Below are 21,931 nucleotides of genomic sequence, written 5' to 3'. Positions count from 1 at the left end.
CCTTTTCAATTTTATGATGTGAGGAGGCACTTTTGTATATGATGCAACAATGAGAGATAGCCTCTGAGGGTCCTTAGGGTAGGTCTAAAAATGACTGGCACCTGCCATCTATCTCTTGTTCAAAGTATACCTCACATAAATGTGGCTAACTAGAATGTGACCTGCAAATTATGATATGTTTGCTTGGCCTGTTAATATGAGCTACATAAAAAAATGTGTAAAGGGAACTGCTTTGGAATAATTATTTCTGTTACTCTGTGTTTTTCACCAGAGCCAAACTAATTATATTATTTTTTCACTTGTGCTGCAGATCATCATTGTGGAATTTGGTGGGAAGCCATTCAGCTGTTCTGGGCTCACCTTGAGCCAGTGGTTCTGGTGTATTTTCATTGGTGTAGGAGAGCTGCTTTGGGGACAGGTGAGCTTGAACAAGCTATAGCCATTCATTGTGAAAGGAAGGCTAAGCACCCACTGTATTTCTGAGTTACAGTTCACACTCAAATATGCACATACTTTGCAGCTATGTGAATGCTAAGTTTGGTAATGCTTTTAATGGCCTGAAATACTTAATTAAGCCACTGCTTACCTCCAAACACATGGCAAAATCTTTAAGCTTCAATCAAGAATGAGGAACCTGTGGCCTTCCAGATGTTATTGCACTCTGTCTCCCACTGTCCCTGACCATTTACTATTCTGACTGGGCCTGATGAGAGGGAATCCAGCAACATTTGGAGGCTCTCCCAGCCCTGGCTTAGATGTTGAAGACCCAGGCTTTAGAGCAGAGGATGGCCAGTTCTGTGCTGTCAGCTGATAAAATTAAGAAGGCATAAGTGCCACTTATGTTGCCGTGGGGAGTTTGCATTGAGAATAAACTCGCCCACATTAGTATCTCTAATTCTATCAGTGGATAGAGTCAAAAGGGGAACACTGCTCTCTCATTTTTACAACCAACTTTACATTCTCACTATTCCTTTATCTCAAGCAAACAATTGTTGCTTTTACTTCTTTGCTGCTTCTGAAGATGAAATCCTTACAGACACAAATGCACACATGAACTAGTGATTTTGTCACAGGCTATATGAAAAGTATTGTTTATTCTGTGAGCCACTTTGAGGGCCTGAAGCAGTTCAAAGATAGAATGTAACTTAATTAAATAAAATAATAGATAAAATGTCATGATGGTGCCTAGCACTGCTTGGGATGGCATGGCCCAACTCCACAGAACAATCATGGCACTGACCAGATATCTGATTTTTGAGAAGCAAAATCATACTCATATAAGCTGCAGAGCAAGGAGGAATTAATCTAGAGTGTCCCATGTCTCTATAGTTGATCAGCACCATTCCAACCAGTAGGCTGAAGTTCCTGAAGGAGGCAGGACATGGCATTACCAAGGAGGATATTCCAGATGAGGAGTTGCCTGAGGGTCTAGATGAAATTGACCATGCTGAAATGGAGCTCCGACGAGGACAGATCCTGTGGTTCCGTGGTCTCAACAGAATACAGACTCAGGTACGGTGCTGATTTCTCCTCCCTTAGGGATTTTGGACTGCAGTGGCAGCTCTTAACTGCATTCCTCCTGCCTTAATCAGAGCCCAGTGAAATCAGGGTCACATCATAGAAATGGATATGCTGGAGGAGCTGGGAATCAATTAACTAATGTTGATGTACATGCAGCTGGGCAATTGCAGAGGATTTTTCTAAGCGTCTGTGCTTGCTTATGAGCCAAATCTCCCCCTCTCTGCATGCACAGCAAAAGATGGACCATTTGATGCCAACTTTCTCTTCTTGTCTCTGCGAAGCAGTTGCTTCCAAACAATGTCTGGTTTTCCAACAAAAGTAGAGGTCCTTCTCTTGGGCTATGCATGTGGTCATTGCTCAGGGTCTCAAGGTATGCCTCCAGATCTTTGAAGCCCCAAGAAATATTCCAGAAAGAACACGCCCTCTTGCTGTTGGCTGTACCCCTTGTGTAAATCCTTGGCCCTTTTGCCATGGCCCTTAAAAGGGAACCTGGACAAGGTTGTTATTTGTGGAGGATACCACAAAAGGGAAGAAGACACTCTTGGAAAATGTGTTCCTTACAGTTGAGGAGCCTAGGCTGGCTGCACAGCAGAGATTTTCCTCCTTATGGAGGAATGAACACAGATAAGCCTACAGACAGAGATTTCTGATGGTACAAATAAACTTAGTCACTTTGTTCAGGGGAACTTCATCTTGAAGAATCAAGTTGAAAAAGGTGAACATTAACCATTTCTTACAAATATATACACACATACACCATGATATCACAGAATCTTATGTCAGAGTCCAAGTTACGGAACCTTTTGCTCCTTAAGTAATACAACATGTTTTGACACCTAGTCACCCAGTGCAAGCTTGCAATCGTTGTGCAGACCCTGTGGCTCCCACCACATTCTTAGATTCTGGATTCCTATCAGGCTAGTAGTATTCCCTGACCAGAAGTCGGCTGCAGTTAATCTTGTCTAGCTAAGGTTACATCTTCAGTAGGACAGCTTTCATAAGGTAAAAGGACTAGCTGACTATTGAACACAGATCAGTATATAAGCACCACCATCCCTCCATATTCTTTAGATTGTAGCCCTAGCTTTAGAATGTAGCTTTAGTTTATTCTTTTAGGAAAAATATAAGGAGGGTTGGTGGATGAGATGAAACGTGTCCTTCCCCTTTGTTGCATCACCTTAACAGGACAAGGTGCAACTGGAATTCCACTAAGCTCAAGCCAAAGCGCAACATAATAATTATGGAATGATATTTCTGACGAGGTGCGCCTGGCGCCAACACTGTTATCTTTTCAGCGCCAGGTTAAGACTTTCCTCTTCTCCCAGGCATTTTAGCATGTGTTTTTAAATTGTTTTTATATTGTTTTGAATTTTAAAATTGTGTTTTAAATTGTTTTTAAAATGCGTTTTTAAATTGTGTATTTGTTTTAATGTTTTTGATTGCTGTAAACCGCCCAGAGAGCTTCGGCTATGAGGTGGTATACAAGTGCAATAAATAAATAAACATTGCAAGGCGATCCCAGGGCTGGCTTGCTTGCTTGTTTGTTTATTATGTTTATATCCCACCTTTCCTCCATGGAGCTCAAGGTGGCATACATGATTCTCCTCCCTCTCCTCATTTTTGTTTGTCCTAATACTGAGCTTCTCATGATGCCTGCCCAACTTTGGGGTATAGTGAAAAAGAAATTACTCCCACCTCAGATTCTTGCTATTTTTTGTGGTTTGGGATGGCTAGTCACATAACAACCTCATGCAGCCAGCAGTCATAATCAGTCTTAGTTTACCCTTGGCTTTTGTTGCCATCAATCTGAGATCAATGATAAGACTTTATTACTAAGACCTTCCTAATCGCTGGTGTCAGCTGGTTGTTCCATGATAGTTATTGCCATTATTTTCCTGGCCAGATCCCTTCCCTTCATGAAACCTGCAAGGAATTTTTTTTAAAAAAATTCCACTTGTGATTAAAGTCTATAATTCCAGAATGAAATTCATCCAAAGGGAAGGAGAATATAAGCATAGTGGTACATTTAGATGCTTGTTTCCCTAGCACACAAGAGATGCTGATACAGGGACACACAATTCTTAAAAATTGCCACCCTGGGCTCCTTTGGGAGGAGGGGTGGAATATCAAATAGAAATGTATGTTTAGATTACTGTTCAGCTTCCCATTCTGCAAGATTCTAGATGTGGAGACACTAAATTTCACAATTTTCTTGTTTCTTGCCAGGGGATGCACTAGTTTAAAAGGTGACTAGTATATAGTGTGACCCAGTAACCAGGAAAGATTGATGGGGATGGTAGATTCGAAGGCGGAGGGAATGAAGGGAAAGCTGAGGATTGAGCTTTGTGCAGTGGAGGTTCTAAGTGAATGCTAAGTCATGACTCTCTTCTCCTTGCCTTTTAGTTGTATATGGTAAAAAGTGACAGAAGTTTGCTGCTGTTTTAGTCCAAGTGCTTGCCTTCGTGATAGGAAACCAGGTCGTAAAAGAGGAAAATAGTCTCAGATGAATGTCTGCATGAGACCTGGATTTGATATGTGGGAAGTGTGATCTATGCCAACTTGAATGTGATTCTTTGTACTGTGTATTGTTGTTTGAAAAAAATTGATCCACACACACATATCACACGCAAAGGGTGCACATGAAGACTGAACCCATCAAGTTTGCCAAAGGCTGCATATGGGCATGCAGTATGAAATGGCATATGTTTTTTTAAAACTCTGATGCTGTCTTCCATCAGCCAGGCAGGATTGCTGTTGGTTACTCACTGCCTGGGATGTGCCGCTGTGGGTTCTGAGACATGAAATGACCCTTCCGGGGTCAGCGTTGCATATTACTTGAGGAGAAATGTCTGTGTTGAGTTCCTTACGCTGGTCCCCAGAAAGCCTTTGCAGGGACAGCCATTCAGTATCACAAGGGTTCCTCTCTGTACTCCAGGCGTGGCAGATGATGGTAGGTACAAACAGACATAAGATGGTATTGCAAAATTACCCTGATATGTAAGAAGCCTCCATCAAGCCAATAAGAAGGAAAAGGTGGCCAGGGCCAGTTTGTGAAAGAACCATTTCACTGATGGAGCTTTGCATGTTCACTGAATGGACAGTGCTGCTTGCTATAGCGAACACTATGCAAATGTGCTACACCTTAAGTGGACGTTAAAAAAAAAAAAGAGTGCGGTGTGTAATGTAGATCTAAGCAAATGAGCTTTGAACCTGGAAACCAAGCTTCCTGGAATGTTAGATTTGCCAAAGCGCCCTATATCTTTTCCCTTTCAGGAAAACAGTGGGGATTCTTTTTACTGCTTGCATGATCAACCACAATCTGCATCAGGCTATGACAGCCACAGACCTTCCCTTCTTAGCAAGGGGCCTTTCCAACTGAGATAGAATGATTTGCCAGTGGTTAGAGAAACAGGAAGTTGTACCAATACAGTGGCTTTTCTGTGCCTCCTTTTACAAAGCCAAGAACAGTAAAGAGAACACTTTTCTGCTGTTGTGATACCTCTGCATGCTGCTATGCCCTTTCTGCTTTTGGATGAATTGACAAACTGCTGTTGCAATTAATTCAAGCTTGGTTATTTTGTAACTTGTATTCTAATGTTGGCCAAAACAAAATGGCCCAATGTGATTCAGGGCCTTGACCTTGCATAAAAACCTGGCATGTGCCATTCCTGGTAGGATTGACCTGCTTTGGCCCTTAATGTCCCTTGGTGACATTTAGAAGAGGCACTTGGAAACACACCACTTATCCACCTGAGGTTTCTCAGTGTGCAGACTGCCTTCTTTTATCTTACAGACTTTTGCCTACCTGCATATGTGCTCATTCTTCCCACTATATATAGAGAAGTACCTTTGTATCTGATTCCCACTACCTGCTCTCTCATCATTTAACATCTTAGTGGTCTAACTACACCAGAGATGGGGAGGAATTTGGTGCTCTCCAGATGTTGTTGGACTCCAACTCCCATCAGCCCCAGCCAACATGGTCAATGGTCAGGGATCATAGTCCAATAACATCTGGAGAGCCACAGGTGCCCCATTCCTGTTATAAGCAAATACATGTGATGAAAACCAAGTAGTACTTAGGGGTGGTGATTTATAGCAGAAGCATGGTGTGGATGAGTGTAGATGTGCCTAACCCTTCCCTGGCTTGTCTTCCCCCACTTCCCACCCCAATGTAAAGCTTTGTTGAGGGGCATGGGGGTGGCTTTGAAGGGAATTGCCGTGGTAAAGTATGAGGCCAGAGGAAGCTTCTTCTTTCTTTCTTTAACAAATTATACTCTACCTGTCCGTTTATTATTATTATTATTATTATTATTATTATTATTATTATTATTATTATTGGGAACTTATAGAAATCAGACTTAGAAACCATAAAATCAACAAATGGAAAATGAATAGCAGAGTAAACGTAGGAGTTAGGCAACTTTCTTCCATCCTGCAGCTTCTCCACTACCAATTGCCCCATTTTGACGCTACACTGCAACAAAGAAGTAGACCCACAAGATTTCATTATATGCATTTGCATGTAACATGTAGTTAGACGCTAAAATGCTACACCTGCTTCAAGCACAAGAATAATTGGGGAAGAGAAGGGAAAAGACCGGAACCTTTTTTCTTAGTGGCTTTACCTTTTGGATTAACTGCTGAAACTGTTTATGGGGATGTCCTGGGGTTTTCCTCTTTCCCCTTCCACTTTTGTTCCTTATTGTTTGTACCTGTATCCTTTGTCTGCCCGGCCTCCCCTTCCACTCTCCCAGTTCCCTTTCCTCTTTTGATTGTGGGACAAAGCTATCTTACTCTCTGATTCTTTGCAGATGGACGTAGTTTACACATTCCAGACCGGCGCCTCCTCTTTACAGGGAGCCCTCAGGAGACAGCCTTCCATCGTGAGCCAACACCACGATGTAAAAAATGTTTCTAGCCCAACCCATGTAGCTCTTTCCTCCGTCAATTCCACTCCCACCACTTCTGCTGCTGCTGCTGCTGTTGCTGCTGCATCTCCTCCTGCGGGCAGTGAGTGATAGTCTATTCAATGCATGACTTCCTAATAACCACCAAAGGGCACTCGCACAGACCTAACGAAATCTGTTCTCTTTCCCTTTTCTTTTAACCCATAACTTGATTCATGATTTCGTGTTTTGAGAATTGGGAGGAAATGCGGGGGGGGACTCTCTGTTTATATATACATATACAACTTTTTTTTTTAAGCTCTTGCATCTTTAAGTTCTTTCTGGTTCTGGTTCTTCTCCTCTGTTGCAACTTTTTTTTCTCTTTCTCCTCCTTGCAGGACTGAATTATCACTTCCATATTCTCACAGGGGCACAAAAATGTTTGATGCTCTTATTAGGGGAAATGGGGAGGGTTAGTTCAGTTATCTGTCACAGCTAGATATAGAGATCGGGAAATGTCTCTATCCAAAATGCGCGCTTTCAACAGGAAGCACTTTCTTCTGCTTAAATTATTTTCATGTTACTCTAGTCCTAATTGTAGACAAAAGTGTCCCCTTGAAGGATTCTAGAAGCCTTAGGCTACAATCCTATGCAACTTTACATAGCAGTAAGCCCAGTTCAACATTATCTTAAGGTCAGGCTGTCCGAGTAACATTTTCTGAAAGCACCTGACTCTTTTTCAGGTTAGGCAAAGATCTCAGGGTAGCATGCTCAGCACCATCAGTTTTAAGATTTTGCTTGGTTCTGCATCAAGGCCAGTATTGGTTGGTAGGACTGGGGAAATCTTCAGGTAATGCTGAGTCCTTGATCCCTTCTAAGAAGTAAAGATGAGCTCTCCTTCTTTGCAAGCATGTCATTCCTAATGAACTTGGGCTCCAAATGCAATAAGGTTTGTCCCGATACAGATTAAGTGTAGCATCATGCTATGAGTTGGGGTGGGGAGGAAGTAGAATTTCATTTAGCAAAAACCTGGGAGCCTGTATTAGTCAGCTACAGCATATCAGGTAATCTACATACACAGACTTTTCATTTTAGTACTGTTGGTTTACAAACCTTCTGTAGTCCATTCTCAAGTTCTCCATTTAAGTTAAGTTCTCCTTCCAGGCCAGGCTTAAGGTCTTTCTTGAATCTAGGGGTACAATGACTTCTAAGCTTTGTATTCTGCTTCAACACAGGAGTAGCGTTTGCCTATGTGCACAAAATTGGGTAGCTTAGCTGTTTAGAAATTATTATTATTATTATTAACTTTATTTATACCCCATTGTTTTTCCAAATTGGAACTCACGGCAGCTTCCAGATAAAAAACAGATACAATTAAAACCTACCAAAGTTAAAAGCATATAATACATAAATAAATAAATATAGACAGATATAATTAAAAAATGAACTCTAATTTAAAATAGCATTAAATTGTTTCTGATAATTAAAAACTATACTCATAAAATCAGAATAATTAAAAAATAAACAAGCAAGAACAATATAGCCTCCTTTTGGGCCTATCCTTAGCCGCCTTCGGAATCAAAGGCTTGCTGAAATAAGAAAGTTTTTACCTATCAATGAAAGGACTGCAGGGACGAAGCCATTCTTAACTCCTTAGGGAGGGAATTCCAAAGCCTAGGGGCAGCCACCGAGAAGGCCCTATCTCGTATCCTCACTAGTTGTACTTGTGCGGATGAAGGTATTGAAAGAAGGGCCTCTCCTGAGGATCTCAGGGCCCGGGCAGGCACATAGAGGGTGATGCGGTCTGACAAATAGCCTGGACCCAAGCCGTGTAGGATTTCTATAAATGCAGACTTCAGCCCAGTTCACATCATGGCAGCTCACAGTTAATGGTTTTCCCTGCAGACACCTCACAGGGCTGTTTGTTCCCCTCCCACTAGCGCGTGGAGGAAAAAACCAACAATCCCTGGCCTAGCATTATGTCCATACTAGGGAAGATGGTTTGTTTCAGTAAAGGAGGGGGAACAATCCAAGAACAAGCCTTGGTCTTCCTATGGTTTCTTGGGAGTGAAATAAACCATAATTCCTGGTTCAGATGTAATGCTAAGCCTGGGATCATTGTTTGTTTTCTCCTGATACAAGAAGGGAGGAGCAAAGTGACCATTAGCTACATGTGTATGGTAAACCATTAACTATGGTTTAATGTAATGTATGAAGGAGGGCATTATCTTTTCCTGCATGAGGAAATGGCAGGTGTGAAAACATGGGCTAAGGAATAATTGCTTAAACAAAACTTAACTCATTTTTCCCATTTCATTTGGGGACAATTACGTGTTTTGCTATGCTATATATGTATGTGTGTGTGTATTTTCCAGAAAAGTTGTCTTTAAAAAAAAAAAAGTCTATGCATCTAGAGCAATCTTCCCCAACCTGGTGTCCTCCAGGCTGGACTACAACGCCCATCCCCTTAACTCTCGGCCATGCCACCTAAGGTAGATGGAAGACTGATCTAGAGTAATACATTTTGTCACTTATTTTTTTACAAGTTAAGAAGCACTGTCAAATTTTTATTTATTGTTTTGCAACATTTGTTCGCTTTAATCTCCTTTCTTTTTGATCAATGTTTAAGGAGAATTTTCTTTTATTTACATTTTGCAGTTAGCCAATATTGGCATTTTTAGTGTTATAGATACACCAGAATTTCTGTAGAAGTGCAGCTGTTGCCATTTACTTCTTTGTGGATCAGTATAATAGCATATAGATAGATTTTATGTGTCACATTTAGCAAAAGAAGCAAACACTGAATATTTTCATAGTAGTCAAAATATTTATTAATTTTTATCTAATTGAAGTGGGCTGGGTAGGAAAAAGAAAACAGATCATTTGAGTGGATGGCATGGTTTCCCATTCTATAACAACTGCATCAAAAACTATCCTTTGCCTTTTTGGACTACCTATGCGGTTTTCTAATTCATTTCAGCTATTCTTTAAAACTACATCTCTGTCTCTCCTTCTGTCTCTTAATACCTGGTGGAAAGTTCTACAGTGTTCAAAAACTCAGCAGTCCCACATGCTGTGTTCGTGAAGGCTGATTGATTAGAAAAGAAAGAGCTCATGAGTAAACTGTTATCTCCGTACCCATATGATTACTAATTGTAGGCCACAAAAAGGATGTTTCATCCTAAGGAATGCAAGGCAAGATTCTAAAGGAATGGTGGCTTGTCAGGTGTTTAGAGGATAGCTAAATAGTGCTATTTCCATCCAGAAGAAAAAAGGAAATGACTGCTTCCATCTGGTTCATTAATAAACCAACCCCGAGCAGATAGCTGTGGAACTAAATCTATTAATGTAGGTTGCACATTTGTTATCTCTTGATGATGGATCTTTCTAGTACATGTGCTACAAAATGCAGGCTTTCTTTTCAGGAATCTTCACTTATGACTAGCCTCGTTAGAGGTGCACAGTGACTTCACATGGGCCTGTTAGACCTCAATGCATGAACTGAGTGGGGCAGTCTGATGTGTCACCGCTCCTGAAAGTGCCGCACTGGTTGCCGGTGAGCTGTTGGCCCCAATTCAAGGTGTTAGTACTAAATGGCCTGGGACACCAAGTACCTAAGATTGCCTCCCCCAGTATCAACCATCCTGGGCCTTAGGATTGGCAGAAGAGGCAGTCCCTGGGCAGAATTTAAAAACATTCCTCTTTACCCAGGCATTTTGGGGGCTGAAGATACTGTTTGTGATAACTTTGAAGTATTCGTTGTGAGCATAGCAACCTCTGGTTGCAGGATGAAATATCCTCTCTGGTCAGATTGCTTTCATTATTAACATTTAGGTGGAATTTTAAAACATTCATTTTCACCCAGGCATTTTGAGGCTAGAGATATTATTTCCAGCAACTTTGAAATATTAGTTGTGAGGATATTTGCTTTGTTTTTAAAAGTTTTTTTGATTTGTTTCTATTTTGTTTTGCTGTTTGCTGCACTGGGCTCCTTTGGGAGGAAAGGCAGTATAAAAACCTAAATAAAATATAAATTATTTATAATTCCTATTATTGATGATGGCGATAAACTGAGTGTGTTCCCTACAGCACACCTGGCATTTTGCTGTGCCTATGCATTTCAAGGGCAGGTTGACAGAGGTGACAAGTTGTCTTTCAGGGAAGCGTATCCTCCATTATTGTTCAAGAAAGCCTAATACCCCTCAAAGGAACACAGGGGTTCTGTGAAGGACAGGTTGCAGTGAAAATTGTTGTAAAGCAGCTTTTCCTTTTTACTATTATAGAACTACTCAAGTAGGCAGAATCAAGGTAGAGAGCATGCAAAGCCAAAAAGAAAAAGGGGGGTGGTCCTGTTGGCTGAAGATCCTGAATTTTATATAAGTTACTGTAATGTTGGATAAAGCTAACTTAATTCATTCAGGTTCTTGGATAGAAATGAATTCTTTTTTCAACCACTTCTAAAAGACCATTATTTCCCTCCCCATCAAGGATCTCAAAAAGATGAGGTGCGTGCATGCACAGTGTATGGGGGTGTCGAGATGAGGTCAGAGAATTCAATTTCTTTTTAAAAAGTCACCTTGTTATATGTACGAGAAGTGCCACTGAAGCTGCAGAACCGAACAGCTTCAAGATTCTGGTTCTGAATGATTCACCAACTAAAGCCATCAATACAGTTTTTAGGTACCATTTATCCAACTCTGTGTCCTTTGTTTGTAGTGGTTTTGGCCCCCCACCCCATTTAACCATCAAGAGAGTTAAAGGAGTCAGTGTTATTTCCAAGTTCAGCTTCAGCCCCTTGGTTCTAATTCCAGCTCTCCAGCATTGCTCACCTTTCCAGCTCCGCAGGTTCTATAATGAAGGCGCTGCTGGTGGGCTATAAAGATGGGTGCATGCTCAGCTCTTCTCTGATTTTGTGGACCTTCACTCTCAAGCACCGCATGTCACCGCCAGTGCCAACCTGTCTAATTAAGACTCATCCCCAAGTAGAACAAGGCAAAGTAGTTTTAGTATCCATCTCCAGAAATGTTTCACTACTGCCTCCAAGAGTCATTGTCCTACCTCATGGGGCACTGCCTGCCATTCTGACATATACCAAATGATCTTATAGGCAGAGCTGCCATGCTATACAGTTTTGAAACAATGTTTTACCCCTTTATGTTTCTACATATGCTAATGTTCTGAAACCAAAGATCTCTGGGGAGATTCTTTGTGACTTTGGAGGTGGACTGGGGTGTTGCATTTGAAGAGTGAGACTGCTTTCATTTTAACTTGCTGGTTTTGTGCCAGGAGAGGAGAGACATCAGGCTTATTTATTTATTTATCTATTTATTTATTTTAAATGTTTTATCCCGCCCTTCTACCCTATAATAGGGCACTCAGGGCGGCTTACAAAAATAAAATCAAACATGTACATAATAAAATTGTAAACAGTAAAATCACAAAAACATTAAAATAAATTAAAATACATAAAATACTATATATACACACACATACACACATATATACATATACATATATATATATATAGGGATTGATACTAAAGGGACAACAAAGGTAAAATTTAACGCAGAAGGCATAAAATCAGTGTCAGGCTCTACCTTCAGTCCCTCTCAAAGGCTCTCCGGAACAAGATCGTTTTCAGAAGTCTCTGGAAAACCAACAGGGAGGGAGCAGAACAAACTTCTTGGGTAGAGTATTCCAAAGCTTGGGGGCCACAGCTGAAAAAGCTCTCTCCCACTTATGGGATCTATTTTGTTTTCCACTAAAAGCCCAAGGCCCATCATCAAGAAATCGTGTGTGTGTGAGAACAGAAAAATTCCTGTCACACAAAAATACACTCCTAGTCTCCCCCACCCCCAGCATTTTTTATCTGAGCAGCCTAATTTAGAAAGGGGAGGAAGCCATTTTGTTGTTGCTTTGTTGGGTGTCAGAAACCCTTATTGATCTACTGCAAATCAGATTTGCCAGTAAATATCAAAGTATAACTAAATTGAAGGAGAGTTGCCAGTTGAACAAGACCTTGGCAGCTTTTCCTCCAGTGTAGAGATTGATGCAGCTAGTGAGTATAAGAGATCATTATGAAAAGAATCTGGAGCCTAGCTTAGCAGCATAGGTTGCAACACTTGAGAATTTATGTATGATGAACTATAGGTGCATAATGATTAATGATGAGCTATAATAGCTGGATATGCCTCTGGCTGCGAGATCCTGAGAAAAGTCAGCAAGGAATGATGTCACTGCCATGACAGGCTTCCCAGACGCATCTGATTGGGCCCTGTTAGAGACTGAATGCTGGACTAGGTCTGATTCTGCAAAGCATTTCTTTTTAAAATCAATTTATACTCAGTTGCAGCAGGCAAGGCTTATTCTGAGACCATGACCTTGCAAATGTCAGTCAGTGGACAGTTTATCTTTGTTGGCCATTTATCTCCCATAGGGGTTGTGTGGTTGCTTTGCACAGCAGGCAAAGACTGCCCATATAACTGTATGATTCAGAGTTATTTGTTGTAAAGTAACTATGAAATTTGTTGTGACAAATGTATCTTCAGACACAACGTAGCACAGAAAACCTTGCTGTTAAGATACAGTGCTCCACTAGAAATGCATGAAGGGAAATGACAATGTAACATGAGTAAATAATTTGAGGAGACCCGATCCAGACTGGATCAAAAGGCCAGTGTGAGCAATAGAAATGAAATCTAACATTCATCTACCTGAGTAGAACTTGGCTTGTATAGCATACACTATTTGAAAGCATTACAAACCAAACAGCTTGTAAGGAGTAATTCAGTTCATTAAAATCAAAAGATTTGAACATCACTTTAAGGTCATTAACAAACAAAAGGATGTGTCAGCAATAGCCTCTTTAGGTGTTCAAAAGAATGTGTGAGGGCTCAAACTGGGTAGAGGCTGTGCATGAGCTGGCTCCACTCTCAGCACTTCTGTGTGTGCCAGCCCTGCCCCCTTCTCTCTTGACAGTTACATATTTCGTAGCTGAATGCAGTTAGAATCCTCCCCACAATTGGGAATCCTGTGCAATGATAGTTCCTGGTCAAGGGGAGGATTCTAACTGCATTCAGCTCAGAATTGCCCTGCAGACCAATGTACTAAACATGATGATCGGAAGAGGAGGTGGCATGAGTGGCACATGCATGCATCTTACTCAGTTTGAGCCCTCACATGTTCTTTTAAACACCTAAAGAGGACTAGCATCTTGAGATGAAGCGAGACTTGGAAACATTTGGGATCTGTTATTAGCCATTTCAAAGGTTTCATTTAGCCTGGGGTCAGAACAGTATGTTTTCTGACCATGTCTTGCATGCTGAAACACACTTCCCCTCTACAAAGTGCAATACAGAAAGAGCAATTTGCAGTTGAGAAGCACCACACAGGAAGAGGGTACATAACCCACTTGCCAGTTCTCTCTCCACCACAGCCATATTTCCCCCAGTCAGGATTCCAGACCTGTGTTTTCATCAGACATACATCTGGAGGCCTGGCTGGAGGGAAGGGCAGTTGCAGAAGGAAAGCAAATGTCAGGGTAAGAATTAAGCATAATCCTTTACTCACTGTATCTCCATTGGAAACTCATTTCCTGACACCAGATTGCAAAGGAGAAGCAGCAGCTGGTCTTTAGTACACAAGTCATCCAGTAGGCGACTACAAGAGTTTGGGAGCACTCTGCAAGTTTTTTTTCCTTCCTGGTGTGGAACATTTCTGTGTTTGGAGATCCTATGGTGAGAACTGAAAGCATGACCTACATGTTATCTGTGATAACAGAAGAATGTTGCTTCCATTATATTTTTAAAAGGGAATGGGTTTTGTTCATGCCTATATAATTAGGCTTGGGTATAGCAAGTTCTGATTGTCACACTGTTATGTTTGTTGTGGTGGTTTGTATAGGTGAACTTGGCTTTCACAAAAATATGTTTCATTCTGTAAAGGGAAGATGTCTCAACTCAATTTTTCTGGAAATGTGATTTGCTTTACTCATATGACCGAGCAAACTGTGATTGATATTTTATTTGTTTATTTCACAAAGTGTATATACCGCTTGATTGTTAAAAAACCAAACAAACCTCTAAGCGGTTTACAAAACACAGTGGGAGCTGGAGGGATATGAGCACCCTGAGTTTGAGTCTGGGAATTTTGAAACAGCCAAAGGAACTAAGCTTTGACATTTCGCTGCCAAATGTGCTTAGCCCTGCTGACATGGCTATTAAAGAGCCATCTATGTAAAGGCCTAGTTTCTTAGCCTTCTTTGAGAGTCTCAGGATCCATTTTTCATTCTTACCAAGTCTCTTTGCATCTGTAAAGTGAGATGAAGAGAGTTTAGTCTGTGATCGGTCAAAATTGCATATGTGGCTACACACTGAATGCCCTTTCCTTATGCTTGGGGAGGGTATTTTTACAAGCCAAGAGCATGTGAAACGTACAGAGCAGCTGTAAGTGCTGAGATTAGCAGGAGAGCACAGTTGGGGAAGCTGTGGCCCTTGAGCTGCTGCTGGACAGTCACTCCCATCAGCCTTAGCCAACATAGCCAATAGTTAGGAATGATGAGAGTTGTAGTCCAACAGATCTGGAGGGCCACAGGTCCCATTCCTCTGCAGAGCAAGCTCTGCAGTTAGTAATTGCTCTTGGAAAATGCTGCCCATTGCCAGTTATAGTGGCTCTAGGGTGGCTCTGGAGCTCTTGAACTTGGACTGCAGTTTAGCAGCTGTCCCCTAGTTTACTCTTGCATGCTCACTGGTACATTCATCATTATTGGCACTCTGCTTGGATTTGCTGCAGTACACAGTCTCAGTCATTTTTGTGTGTGAGAAACAATTAATCTCTATAGGTTTGGAAATTAAAAATTGACACCATCACTTCGCACTCTAATTTCGCCTTGAAGCAAATCACACTTTGCAAGTGTACATGTCTTAACTTGCCACTTTGAGCTGTTTCATTTGAACATTTTTGTTGAACACGCAGACACACATTTGAGAACGGCTGTGCTTTGAGCGTCCATGCATTTCAAAGCTATTGTCTTAGAAATGTTACGTGTCTTTTCTTGCAGCTCCTGAAGCCTCCTCATAGTTGGTTACCCCATCACACGCATAGTGCCTGACCTTTGACCCATGTGGCAGTTCTGGTTCTCCATAGGTCCTCTTTTTAAAATTGATTTAAGTTTTTTGTTCAAAACTACTGTTATTGTTGTTGTTGCTGCTGCTGCTGCTGCTGCTGTTTGTTTTTCATTATACTCGTTGAATTCTTCTTCCCTCTGAAGTCCTGAAGGGCTCCCTCCGGCCACCACTCATTTTTGTGTTTGTTTGTTTGTTTGCTTTGTCCCCAATCCCTCTTTGGTACAGATCAAGGTGGTGAATGCGTTCCGTAGCTCCTTGTATGAAGGCCTCGAGAAACCTGAATCCAGAAGCTCCATTCATAACTTCATGACTCACCCAGAGTTCATCCCGGAGGAAGACGAGCCTCGGACCACATTCCTTGATGGTTCCGATGAAGACCTGGAAACTGAAGAACTCAAAAAGCAAAGTGAGGAGTGCCCAGGCGAGTCCTCACCCCTCAACAAAAATAACAATGCAGTGGACAGCGATATAGCTGAGGACACCATTCCGGAGCCAGAAAGCCCTTTACACAGCTTGGAAACATCAGTTTGACCTCTGACCTTTGATTCCCGTCCTGCTCCCCCCCATGCAACATAGGCACCAACATCTGACCATACACTGCAGTCACTTCCTGTCAAGTGCTAACACATATATGCCTACTTTCTCCTGCTCTCTCTTTCCCTCTCCTCACCCCCCATTTATGATTTTTTTTTAGCTGCTGGAACCACAGTACCACATGGCTAGAGGTTTGCTTCTAAACAATTATTTTCTAAATTATTTGAGAGAGTTTCTCCAGAAACAAACTGCCAGTTTTGATAGATCTTCTTTCTTGAGTTGGGTTCCATGTATCCGTAGTAGTGGCTTTTCCCTTGTTGAAGTTGCATGTATAAAGAAACAAGGTTCAGATTCTCTCGAACAGCTGTGTGTACAGCATCTGATGGTGCAGGTGTGGGGATAGCTTTTTCTGTGTGCAGAATCTGAATCCTAGATGCCTCCATGTGTTCTTGGGGAGAAGAGGTGAGCACCAAGATGATGAAATTAAAGGAGGCTCTGAATCAGGTATTGGATATGAACCCAGTCTTCCATTGGGGGGGGGGAATGGTGCCTGATTTTACCATTTTTCTGTTTCTGTATTTCTCTCTCTCTCTCTGTTTCCATGCTAGTATCAACCACAGGAGATAAGACTAAAAAGTCTTAAAATGGCTTAAATGATGTGGTTTGAAGTAAAGCCAAGCAAGAAGGAGATATGATAGCACCATGCTCTCTGGGAGAATGAAACATGGCTTCTAATGAAAAGGAGTTGTTTATGAATTAAGAACAAAGTACTTAGGCATTTTGTGTTAGCTGAGGTGTGATATTTTATTTGACCTTTGGATTTTACAGTTTGGACTATCAGGTGAATTAAGTCATTGGCCCTGTAAGGTAAACATCCCAACCCCATTCCTGGTAAAAAAATTATCCCAAAGAACGTTGCACAGGTCCGAGCCATGCTCCCTGCATAATTTCAGAAGGGTTATGGGAAGAAGGGCAGTCCTTCAGAGAGTGCAAGGTGTTAAAAAGTACAGCCAGGCCAGCTCTAATAATAAGCTAATACTACAACTTTTTCTTGTATTTTGCATGCTAAAGAGTGAAGGTGTCACAAGAAGGGGTTGGGGGCACAAACACTTGCAAACAAGTTGGCGCAGTTAAGTCACACTATGTTATGGCACAAAGCACCTTAAAAGAAAGTATAACAATGTGGCTTCTCCACATTTATCATTAAGAGTGCCTTCCATTCTCATTTAATCTGGCCTCTGTCTTTTCCCAAACCTGTTGTTTGCCCACCTAAAAAGAATGCTAGAGAAGGTGCATCTGTACTGAATGGGGATGGTGTCGCCCTCACCTTGGGACATGTCTCCTAGTATTAAGTTGTTGGTCGGGTGAGAGGACTATGCTTCAGCCTTGCAGTGTTTAGCCATATGGAAACTTGCTGCTGAAAGTCTTCTGAGCATATTTAAGTGAGGGCCAGTTTGAATGAGAGAGAAAATATTGTGCGGGCCTCCACCATTGTAGAACCGGAGGCAAGGCATCTCTCAAAGCATGACACAATAGGCTTGCATCACTACAGAATGCTTAACTTGAAAAGTACTACCTGGAAGCAAAGAGAGAACCTATTTGTTTGTAGTGGTATTGAAAGTTTCATTGCCTGGCCACCATCCCAATGTTTCCTTTTGAAGAACGCACAGCTGAAACTCCTGTGCCTTGTCTAAGCACTGCCCAAAGCACCACCTGCCACATGGTGGGCCTGGTACTTTGCCAAGAGATAAGTGTTCCTTAAACAAACAAACAAAAAATGAAACTTAATTTAGTGTTTTGATTTCATTTTTAAACTCAAACCCCTTCGCCTTGCAGATTGATTGCTGAATTTCATTGCAAGTTCAAGGTAGACCAGTGAAAATTGCTTGTCAATAGGTCTTCTGTTCCAGTGCTGGTGTAAAGAGGACTTCCATGCTAGGCTCAACTAACTGCCAACCTCTTGGGATGGGGATGGGGAAATACCCATCAACAGCCATCGTACTTGCAAATAAGGCACCATACCATCCCCTCACCTCTTGTTTTCCTTCCAGAAAAATTCACTTCATTCATCTGAACGTTGGAAGGAATTTAGGGAGGGAAACTGTCATCTCTTGCTATGTTGACCTATCAAACAAGACAAAGAAAAACTTTTATTTTGCTATGTTCTAAAGATTACATTGCTTCAAAGGTCATTTTTCTATTTTAAATACTTGCAAAAAAAAATGGTGGTGTTAATGCGCTTGCATAAATATTTGTGGGAGGGGACACTAATTTTTGTTTCTTTGATATTTTTTCTTACCTCAAACATGTGTTGGAAGAAGAAAATGTGACGCTTACAAAGTCACTCCCAGAGATCTGTAATTTACAATTGTGGTGAGGGGTCTGACCTACGTTATAGTCCATTGGTTTTCTTTTTATGTGTCTAGCTTCCTCAGTGGGAGAGGTGGGCATGTGGGTGGGTAAGGGGAAATAATTCTATAAATATTATGCAAAAAATATATAGTTTTCTTTAGATCAGAAACAGATATTTTTAAGTCAGCCATATGTATTTTGTTTAAAGGAAACAGAACTGTGAGTTATGTAACTGCAGTGGAATGTAGTCACATGGCTGGCAGTTGGCATATAGTGATTGGCCAGACTCCAGTCGGCTTCCTTTCTCTGAACAGCCATCTTTGTACTAAAAAATCAGTTGTGTTATACAGAAATGTTTTTTATATAAATTATGTTGATATGGCTGGTTGCTTAAAGTATAAATGTTTATTGTGCATAACATTTTTTAAATGTAAAATAGGGATGTTGTTTTCTATTTTAGTTTCAATGGTAAACCTGGCACATTGACTGGCTTAAATTATTAAGGAATTGTAAAACGTGGTCGAGAAATAGTGCTTTAGATAAAAAGCATGAGCCGCAATCCACAATCATGTAGGCATACACTCACCAAAGAAAATGGCTAGCATCATTGGGTTCCATGGCACTGATCACCTGCTTGGGGGATGGAGGGGAAAGGGGGACCTCAGTGAAGTCCTCCCACCTTCCCAAACAGTTGAACAGCACTGGCAATAGTTGAGTGCATCAGCCATCTCTTAGGGGAAAGATAAGTGAACCCAGTTCAGCAGAGGTCAGCATCCAGTACAATATGCAGGGTTTTTTTTAATTCCATGAAGCATCCTTTTGTGTGCATTTGGATAGCATCCAAGCAAGGTAATCTATGCACAGAAGCCTACTTCTATGCAATGTCTGCCTTTCCTGGATGGTGATGGATTGTAATTTCTCTGAAATTTACCGTGAAGAACAGGAAGATCTTTGCTGCCAATAGAGTGATCCTTGGGATGGGGAGGGGGTGGGGAATAATTTAAGGTTGTGCCATGCCAGACAGGAAATTAGGTAATATCCTGTGATGTGTGTTACTTTGCCTTGGAATGCTGTGGTGGTGGTGTTTAAGAAAAACACCCTGGACGTAATTTTGCATCCAGTTCTTAATAGTAGGAATTTATTCTTTTTTGTTAAATAAATTGGCAGATTGGTACCAAAGATATTATATCACTTCCTGTGTGCAATGAAGAATATCCCTTTTTAGCCGTTAGAATTATGTAATTGGTTCTTTTTATTGAGTTGCACAGGGATCTGACTTAATTTTTCAAAAGTTTTGTGCAATAAGTTTTCAGGTAATATTATGTAAAACAAAAAGACAATTCCAGGAGGAAAACAAATCTAATTGTAATTTTAGCCATGGGCAGTCATGAACAGAAATGCATAAATGAATCATGCTGAAGAGTACATTTTGGATATTATTAGAAATCTCTACCTATGTTTCACTTGCCTCTTCTCTTGGAAAATCAACAGAGGTCCTCATCATGAGGGGGCTGAAGTCCACTGAAGACCCCCCAATGCATTCAGTTTTAAGGGCCACATTTCAAGATCTCCCGCAGAGGATGTTTGCTTCATATCTTCCCTGAGGCATTTCCTAGTTCAGCAAAGTTTTCTGGCCTATTTTGCCTTTTGGTGATATTGGGGCAAATGGTTGAGATGGCTGCAGGTCTGATCCCAGCCACAGTTTTAGAGGGGGGAGGTCGTGACAGGTCCCATATGTGTCCTGGAAGCCTTAAACGAACAATATTCTGCTCTTCACATATGCTCAAGAGGTCATCAATCAAGGTATCTCTGGACAAGGGCTTTTCTCCCTCTGCAGAGCACCTTGATGGAAAAAGAGCAACCTACCTGCACCGTTGAGGAGGGAATGTGGATACAACTAGAATTCTTTTTCTCTCGTTCGCTATGCCTTTAGAACAGCTTCGGTATTATGTTGCACCCAATGTACCTGCCACCCTGATACTTTCCACACTGTTATTTGGTTGTGCTTTATAGTGGTAACATGACTACTAACCAAAAAAAAGAAGGAAAAAGAGGAGTCTTAACTGCAAATTCATGTGCCCTTTGATGAACCCATGGCTAAGAGTACTTTGTTTTTTTCTGCCCATAAATAAATATATATACGGTATTAAATTTAGATATTTGTATATATTTATTTGAATGAGAAGGCTTTTCTTAAAGAAGCATGCAGATTAAAATTTACGTTTTCCCTTTTTCAGTAACTAGCATAATAAGCACTGGTATTTTTGTATAAAAAAAGAAAAAGGACAAAACAAAAGACTGAATATTACATGGTATGCATGACATAAACAAATGGTGGTTTCAAAGCAATATGTACCCTGGTGTGTTTGCCATATTCTAGAGTCCAGCTTAAAGTGCACCTGATCTGTAATTGCATTTTGATATTATTTAATCTCTATGTACAATGTTTTGCATGTATTTATACGATTCTTGGGAAGGTTTTTTTGGTGGGAGGGGTACACAGAGGGGTGGGGTTGGAATGATTAACAGTGAACTTCTTCCAGAATATTTGAAACTCCAAGCATGGAATCATGATGGGGAAATCAAGCCAATTTTTTTCCTTTTTAAGGTGCAACAGGCGGGGAAAGGGATAATGTTTTGAGCTAATAACACTTTTTTGCTGTTGAGCAAAAATAGTGTGTGAGTGCATTGAGAGAATAAACTGTGCCCACTTGTAACCATGATGTCTTCAATATGTGTCCCACCATTTATGAAGTCACTGATCATCTACTGAAGCTGAGATAACCTGAATGAATGTAAAAGTTCAGCTTGGAACAAAATCATAGTGTGAAAACTATGATAACGTTTTTTGTTTTTTTGTTTTTAAAAAGACAAACAAAAACTAAAGTCTAAGTTGGTGCAATGTTTTCAATATCCAATGTGCACAGAACTTTCTCTGCCACTTCTGTCATCTCTGAGCAAGGTCCAGAAAGAGCCACCAAATACTAGCCAAGACTAAAGATGCATGCCAACACAGAGATACCCAAAAGATCATTTGTTTTAATGGGGGAAAGGCAGCATGCAGCACATTTCAAAAACAAATTGTGGATTTGTAATTACAAACCCATTGATAAATGTTTTTAACACAAGGTAACAATTCTGTCTAGTTACATTGCTTGTAAACAAATAATTTATTCTTATTCATAGCATTTTTTATCCTTTCCAAGAAAGTGCCATGGTAACAAAAATACAAGGTTCAGTCTTTATTTCAGTAGTGTATTGAATGTAACGCTAAAGGCCAGTTCACATCTTAACACTTCTAGTATAAACACTTTCAAGGACTAAACATGTTCCTGAATCAGGCATAATGTGAGGTGGATGTATACACTTATCACATCCTGTGCTTCATCATTAAAACCTGATGAAAGGTATTTTGATCATTCACCCTGTCACACAACATGGTTTTACAGTGCACGTATATTGAAATAAATGTATGTATGTTCCTCAACTTTCATGGGGTACCTGCTAAAA

The 21,931-nt window shown here is 40.8% G+C and overlaps 1 protein-coding gene across 10 annotated transcripts in view; it reads left to right on the top strand.

Annotated features, from left to right (window-relative positions):
- Positions 1-21,931, top strand: part of ATP2B4 (ATPase plasma membrane Ca2+ transporting 4) — a 184,737-nt gene extending 162,806 nt beyond the window's left edge. For 7 of the 10 annotated variants that reach the window (XM_061632241.1, XM_061632235.1, XM_061632238.1 and 4 more), the window contains 3 exons: positions 311-418; positions 1,330-1,512; positions 15,761-21,931. In XM_061632241.1, coding sequence (XP_061488225.1) covers positions 311-418; positions 1,330-1,512; positions 15,761-16,066 — 597 coding nt within the window. In that variant the 3' untranslated portion in view covers positions 16,067-21,931. Of the gene's footprint in view, positions 1-310; positions 419-1,329; positions 1,513-6,335; positions 6,535-15,760 lie in introns of all 10 variants that reach the window. The other 3 variants (XM_061632243.1, XM_061632242.1, XM_061632244.1) reach the window with 2 other exon arrangements.

This window comes from Rhineura floridana, chromosome 6, assembly GCF_030035675.1.
Source record: "Rhineura floridana isolate rRhiFlo1 chromosome 6, rRhiFlo1.hap2, whole genome shotgun sequence".
Classification (NCBI taxonomy): Eukaryota; Metazoa; Chordata; class Lepidosauria; order Squamata; family Rhineuridae; genus Rhineura; species Rhineura floridana.
Note: the sequence above shows the minus strand (reverse complement) of the source record. Positions and strands in the feature narration are given on the sequence as shown.